Source organism: Cricetulus griseus, chromosome 5 (genome assembly GCF_003668045.3).
Source record: "Cricetulus griseus strain 17A/GY chromosome 5, alternate assembly CriGri-PICRH-1.0, whole genome shotgun sequence".
Taxonomy (NCBI): domain Eukaryota; kingdom Metazoa; phylum Chordata; class Mammalia; order Rodentia; family Cricetidae; genus Cricetulus; species Cricetulus griseus.
Window position 1 is genome coordinate 119,727,938 of NC_048598.1, and position 7,884 is coordinate 119,735,821.

The 7,884-nt window shown below is 46.4% G+C and overlaps 1 protein-coding gene across 1 annotated transcript; it reads right to left on the reverse strand.

The window, feature by feature from the left end:
* Positions 1-939: 939 nt before the first annotated feature.
* On the reverse strand, positions 940-7,249 carry LOC100773433 (peroxisomal succinyl-coenzyme A thioesterase). Its single transcript, XM_027418467.1, has 3 exons — positions 6,649-7,249; positions 3,891-4,093; positions 940-2,913 (listed from the first exon to the last, which is right to left on the reverse strand). Exons 1-3 carry the CDS (start codon positions 7,232-7,234, stop codon positions 2,314-2,316), a joined length of 1,389 nt encoding a protein of 462 aa, XP_027274268.1. The 5' UTR covers positions 7,235-7,249; the 3' UTR covers positions 940-2,313.
* Positions 7,250-7,884: the final 635 nt, after the last annotated feature.

Here is a 7,884-nt window from a genome sequence, read left to right on the forward strand (position 1 = left end):
CCAACAATCCCAGCACTCCAGAGGCTGAAACAGGAGTATCATGAATTCAAGAACTGCCTGGGCTTAACAACCTATTATTTGGGAACTATTTGTATCTAGTGATATCATTATTATATATATATATATATATATATATATATATATATATATAATATATATCATCATTAAAATTTCTTGTATAATTAGGCTAAATAATGCTTCATCAACTTTTTTGAATATTATTTTTTTATTAGTTCAAATTAGGAACAAGCTTGTTTCACATATCAATCCCTTCTCCCTCTGTCCCCCCTTGCCTCCACTCCTCCTCCCCCATCCCCGATCTACTCCCCACCCCATCCACCCTCCACTCCCCAGGCAGGGTAGGGCCCTCGATGGGGGCTCCCCAAAGTCCACCACATCATCCTGGGCCAGGCCTAGGCCCTTCCCCATGTGTCCAGGCCAAGAGTGCATCCCTTCACGTGGGATGGGCTCTCAAAGTCTCTTCTTATACCAGAGAAAAATACTAATCCACTACCAGGGCCCCCCTGGAGTGCAGAGGCCTCCTCATTGACATCCATGTTCAGGGGTCTGGATCAGTCCTGTACTGGCGTCCCAGTGCTCCCCCTTGTTCAGGCCAGCTGATTCTGTGGGTTTCACCAGCCTGGTACCGACCCCTTCAAACTTCATTCCTCCCTCTCTGCAACTAAGTTCCAGAGTTCAGTTCAGTGTTTATCTGTGGGTGTCTGCCTCTGCTTCCATCAGCCACTGGATGAGGGCTCTGAGGCTCAGGCATCCGGCGCAGGACCTTCATCAACTTTTGAAGCAACAAAATCTTAAGTATCTGTAAGTATAAACAGGAGCCTAACATAATTTGTTTCCGCAGAATAAAAATCCTTATTAATCCAAAAGAAAGCAAAGATGTGAACTGAACTTCCTTTGAAATCTGATTATTTTTGTTTCTTATCAGTTGATAGCTAAGGTGGTACTTTGCTGGGAGCCTGTGGCCTAGTTTCAGATCAGCATATGAACACTTGTTCAATGGGTTTCTTCAAGGTGAGACCCACAGCCTCTCACTTGGCAAGGACCAGTGGACCCTGGGACAGTGCAGAGTACTGCTGGGACTGTGTGGACTGGCACTCTCGTCTCTCATAATATTGGTGGTTTATAGTTCCACTTTGTCAGTCACCCACAGGACAGATGTAACCATTCCCGGAAACCCCATTTTTTTCTCCAGTACCTTCCCCTAATTTTATTGGGAGATGATGCTTCTCAGGTTTCTTATAGAGAGGCTTAGGAGTGCAGGACCCTTTTGTAAGGCAAAGGAACAGTTACAGAAATACAAGCTAACTGTACTCAGGCAGTTTCCGGCAAAGCAGCCCTATTTCTGTATATAGGCTTTGTTAAGCTTTGAATGATACTGTTGACCTTGAAAATGTGTGCCTATGTCCTTTAAATTGCGAGTATTACCTTTTAGCTTTGTAAGGACAGGATGTGCCTGGCTCAATATTCAGCCAACCTAACAAAATGCTGAGTGTTGTTTTTGTTTAAAAAGTTGTTTAGATGTAAAAGATGGGTAAAAAATGTTGTTTTTTCTGGAGGATAATCTTGGAGGGTGGGGAAGTATAAATGAAGTATAAATAAAGATAGCTGGAGCCATTCAGGGCCAGCCATATGTGTGAAACTTGGTGGCCGGACACTTCATTACTTTGTGCCCCTTTTCCGTCTCAGGACCTGAACCCGGGCTATGACAGGAATGAATGCTGTCTTAGTGATCAGTGTGAGGTGATGACATAAAAAGGTCTGCATATATAAATCTATATAAATCAGTGGAATCCACAAGATAGTGCCAACCCAGACCAAGGACCATTATTTATGCTTTCAAAACCATGTATTTTTATTTATGTGTATGTGTGTGTGTACGGGTGCTGGAGCTGGAGTTAGCCAGTTGTGAACTGCTTGGTTCAGGTGCTGGGAACCAAACTTAGGTCCTATAAGAGCAGTATGTGTTCTTAGCTGCTGAGCCATCTTTCCAGCCCCTGTTAATGTTTGTTCAAACAGTGGGCAATCATTCATATTTTAGTCAGCCATTTGGCAAATAATTGCTCAACTCCAGTGACCCAACAGTGACTGGGCCTTGCTTTCAGAGCTACAGCTCTTGTCACCTGCAGGAGGAGCATGGCAAGATATTAGCATTTGTCACACCTTATGTTTTCTGCACAATCACTCTGCTCCCAGACTGATAAGCACACACACACACACACACACACACACACACACACACACACACACACACCTGCATTATAGGTGTTAAATAAAATAAAACTTGAATAAAAATCACAGTTTTGATGGGATTGTCCTTTCTTCCCCACCCAAGTGTTTGTGGAAGAAAGTCTGGAGCTGCTGCCATGCATCCACCTGGGCCACAGCGTGAGGCTTAGGCTCCCCTCCAAAGGTGATATTAGCACCCACCAGGAGGTGCATGCCAGCCTTGCACAGTGGGAAGTAAGGGGGCTCAATATAGTGCCCTGCTTCTGGGTAGCAGATGATCTGGGGCTTCTCCTTCCCATGGGCCTCTAAGCGTTTGGAGATCTCATTGGCATAGAACTCGCTCTTCCAGTTGTGGTCATCCTGACCTACAAGCAACAGGAAGGCCGTGTCAGACCTTTCCACGGGGATGAAGCTCTTCTCTTCCACCAAAGGGCTTTGCAGACCTTCCACAACATCCTTAAGGCCGTCTTTGGTCATTTTAACTCGATTTCTCAGAAGAGACACAGGGGGTATAGTCTCATCCTTGTAGTGTATGGTGTTCCCAACAGCAGCCACAGAGCCATTGATGATGACAGCAGCTTTGATGCCCTTCAGGAAGGAGGCCATAGCAAGGCCAAGTTCACCCCCTTTGGAAATCCCAAGCAGCCCAATTCCTGGACCTTTTACCTGAGAAAGACACAGACAGAAAAGAAGAAGAATGAGCCCACATAAAAGGTAAGGCAGTGAGTAGTACCCAGTCCTGCACATCAGGTTGTCCTGAGCCTAAGTATGACTCTATCCATCCTGACTTTGGAGGGTCACTGGGCATCTGAGAAGCTCAGAGTCTATCTGCTGCTCCAATGAGAAATCACAGGTCAAGCCGTGTTTGAGACAATTAAATAGCTGTTTTGCTATTTGCCTGGTATATCTGTGTATATAAAATCATAATCAAGTGTATATAAACAAAACAGAATCAACATAAGTTACTTTGGAAGATTCTGAATCACAATTAACAGCAGAGAATGATTCAGTCTTCAGAATGAGTCTCTTCCTCTTTATTGTGTTTCAGCCATTCCCCATCAGGTCTGTCACTTCACAAACATGGAATTTTACAATTGCTGTCCCCCTTTCCCTAGCTCTCCATCCCTTTTCCCACACTGTATCTATGTTTATGTGTAGGCAGACATGGCCTTGTCTTCCCTGCCTGTCTATGCTGTGTCTACCCCCTTTAGTATTTGCTGAGTGGATGAATACAAACTTATCAATAAATGACAGGCATATTCCAAGAGCTTCACAAGTATGAGTTATTTAATTCTTGTAACAAACCTGGAGGCCGGACACAAAATCACAGGCATAAGACTGTGACATGGCTAAGGTGACCCTCACACTCATGATTTGTCTTGATTACTTCAGTTTGGGTGGAAAATGGACATTGCTGGAGGTAACCATCTCCCCTCAGCAATCTGGGATGGTGGGTCACCCTACGAGAGATTCAAACATCTGTGTACCCCTGAGATCATCCCAGTTAAATATACTTTGCTCTGTGTATTTGAAAAGACTAAATAATGTTACAAAGCTTCAAGCTACTGGGTTGCAAATCCAACTTTGATTCCAGGAGGCATTTAGGACCCTGGATTTTAAATTGAAATACTCTAGCAACAAACCTGAGGGTGACTGAGCAGGTAGTTCACGGCTTCTTCAAAGTACTCCAGGTGAAAGATATCCATGCCCTTGGGGAGGTCATCGTAGTTATAATAAGCCAAAGCCATGACAGCAAAGCCCTTCCCAGCCAGCAGACTAGCTCGGTACTCCAGAAGGCCACCTCCAACTCCAAAAAGGTCCACAATTCCTGGAAAGGGTCCATTTCCTTAGAAATAAAAACAACCCCCCCCTGCAGATTTAGTTTCCAAATGTCTTGCTAACTCATTCTTCTGTTTATACAAGAGTCAAGAAGGACACAGAACATCCAAGCCTCTTTTCCTTTTTTGAAAATATGCCTTATTGGGTGGAATATTAGTGGGAGAAGCGATCTCACCTTTCCTAAAAATGCCAGATGGGGACTCTGCCCTCCTCTATTGCCTAGACTCACACTTGTGGGTGAGCCAGCTTTCCTCAGATCAGCAGCACAGCCCTGAGTGGCCAGCACCAGTGAGCTTCAGGGTGGCATGGGTGCTGGGTGTCTGTAAATCAAGGGCTTGCAATAAGTATGTTTCCTACTCTAGCAACACATAAACGTTTTTGGAACCTTACAGCTCAGAAACTGATGACTTGAGCACCCAAGTGTTTTGATATCTAATCATCCTTGGTTTTCTTGGAATAATCTAGAAAATAAATCCTCCTGCAACATTCACTCTTTGTATGTCCAAGGCTTGTAATTTTCAAAACCATCAAACTGAAGCCACATTTCATCTACATTTGCTACAGCTTTCTAGGATTTTTGTAATTGATGTGAAATCTCTTTATTTATTTATAAACAGTCGCATGTAGCACAGACTGGTATTGATAGCTTTGAACTCCAGTCTCATGTAGCACTAGTCTTGAACTCCTGACCCTACTGTGTCTACTTCCCCATTGCTGAGATTCAGGACATGGACCACCACATCCACTTTTTTGGTAATGGGGATTAAACCTAGGGTCTCCTGTGTGCTAGATAAACACTTAACTAAGTCACGTGTGGTAAAGTTTTAAGTCTCAAGACCCCAGATGATTGATTTTGTCCCTAATTGGAGATGTGTGCTGTGTTTCTACCCTGGGAAACACACTGAGGAACAGATCATACTTCATTTCTTTTTTTACTGATCATTAAGATTGTTGCTTTTGTCCCCTTATATTACAGTGCTGATAAATACCATAAACTCCAGGAGTTAGAACTGTATATGTAAATTAAATGCCCAGGTTATTCATATTGTTTATAATACACACACATTTGATCTCTTAGAACAGTAAAGTCATATTCACATTTCTGAATTTTTTTTTCGTTCACACACCAACATATCCTGCACACCCTTCCATCCTCCTCCAGGGTCACACAGCTTCACCCCATTTCTGACAGTTGCAGGTCACCTGAGAAGCTGGGTGTACATAGGAACACCCCCAGATGAGACCGGAAGATCCTCTCATGGGCTCCTTAGATGCCACAAACACACCCAGAGATTTGAGCAAGAGAGTGTCCTCAAAGTAGAACTGCCTCAGTCACAGGGCGTTCTGGCAGTTTTTAAAAGTGGAGCCGAACTCACTGAATACAGATATGGGTTGGCCAAACAAGGACAGAATACAATATGACAGCAATCTCGGCTATCGCAGGGACTGTCAGGCAGTGGGACGAATGAGGACAGCCTAACGGATTAGATGCGGTAAGAAGTATACAGAAGGGAGAAAAGGGACTTTCACAATGAGGGTGAAGCTAGGAAGGAAGCATTCCAGGGTCCTCAGGAAATCTGATCTTTAAAAACAGCGTTCTGATTGGGAGGGAGATCAGCCCTTCAGACTAAAACTGAAAGGGAACACAATTGCCCATGACGTCGGTAATAATAACTTCCCATGAAAGAGAGACCTTTTATTACGGAGACCTTTGAGTTCTTGAATTTTTGCGTATTACTACTTAAATATATAAACAAGTAAACACATTAAAGCATTTTAAAGTTTTGAACCAAAGAGCCACTTTCTCACTTTTCAGCATCACTTAAATGTTTTATAAGAAGTGCTGCCTGGCTGTGGTGGTTTGCAAGCCTTTAATCCCAGCACTTGGGAGACAGAGGCAGGCGGGCGGATTTCGGAAAAACATGCAAACAAACAAGCAAAACAAAAAACAAAACAAAACAAAAAGTGTCCTTTCCTTATCCTCAGACCTTCACTAAACTGCCATTTCTGTCTGCATTTCAAAGAAACGAGAAGCAATTGGCCAAATCCCCTAGAGCAGCTCTCTGTGAGTCGCTGAGTTTAAGTCCCTCTCAAAGCTGTGGCTCTTTTGCCTTGGGAAAAAGTTATCTCAGAATCACCCAAGACACAAAATTCCACGGCCCTCCACACCCCCGCTTCAGATTCCAGGCTTAAGAGTGGCACACAAGTCCTGCGGGTTAGAAGGCGCTGGCCCACCTTGCCTGAAGAGTTGCTTTCTGGAACACCAGATGCCAAACGTGAACCCGTGCACAACCACCCGCGGATCTTACTATCACAGAGAAAAGATTACTAGTTCATGGGGTTTGGGCGAGCTCTGATACTGTGCTTGTCTTCAGATGCTGCTCCTGAGCTGACCTTCAGTTCAGGGCTCTCCCAGACATGACCCCAAGTCAGAAAGACTTTTCCAGGGGCCACTGACCTCCAAGGACCCCGTGAAGAGTGCGGGAGACAGGGAAGAAGGGGCCCAGGCGCTGCACCCCTGAAGCATCCCGGGCTTCCAGCCCAGGAGGGAGGGCTGCTCACCTGGAGGCAGGAAGAGCGTGGCGCGCACACGGCCCTCGCGCACGGGCACGCGCCGCACCCCGGGAGCCATGAAGTGACGCTCGTGCACCGCGCGCGCCAGCAGCCGCCCGCCGTCGGGCTCGTGGCCGTCCAGCACCTCCAGCTCCACCACGAAGGGCGTCTGCACGTCGCGCTTGATCAGGCGCCAGAATGGCCGTTCGGGCTCCAGGGCCCAGAGCAGCCCCATGGGCTCGATCCCGGCGAAGCTGCCGCCCAGCGCGGGCGCGCGCGCCAGGTCCAGGCCGCCCTGGGCGTCGGCGCGGTAGCGCGCGTGGGCGCGGAAGAGCGCGCCTTTCTCGTCTCGCAGGGCCGCGCGCAGCGTGACGGGCTGCTCGGGGGCCAGGCCGTGCACGGAGATGAGCACTGGCTGGTCGCAGAGGCAACCATCAGCAGGCTCCAGGATCATTATAGGAGCCATCTGGTCCTGGGCGGTAGATGCTTGCATCGCTTCAGAATCTGGCTGTGCCTTGGTGCTTCTAGGCCTCCCAAGACTTGCGGTTACAGCTTTAAATCCTTCCGGGATATTTGGCGCTAACCTCTGGGCCATGCCCCCTAGCGTTTGTTAGATATTACAGCATGGGAGATGAGTAATGATTAATCTTGTTTTACACCCTGGTGAAAGGTGAAACAACGTATAAAAGAAAGATTGAAAAAGATATCGTGGGGCTGGAGAGATGGCTCAGCAGTTAAGAGCACCGACTGCTCTTCCAGAGGACTCAGGTTCAATTCCCAGCACCCACACGACAGCTCACAACTGTAACTCCAGTTCCAGAGATGTTACACCCTCGCACAGACATACCTGCAGGCAAAACACCAATGCACGCAACATAAAAATAAATTATAAAAAAGAAAAAAATATCGTTCCAAAAATCTGGATTGTGCCAAAGCATTCCAGGAAACTGTAATTCTAGTAATCCACAAGAAACAGGGCCAGATGGCCTTAATCTTCTTTATGCCCTTACCAAGCCTTCTAGACTTAGCCTTTCTGGAGACTTTGGGGAACCTGGAGCCACTTCTATAGAAATCAGACCTCCTGGGGTGCAGACAAATTCTGCTCCTTAATTAGCATCCAGGTGGTGATGGTGGTGGTGGTGGCGGTTGGTTTGAGAGACTGTTTCACCTGGCTTGACCTTGAACTGCCTACATAGCCTGGAACTCCTGATCCTCCTGTCTCCACCGTCCAAGTGCTGGAGTCAC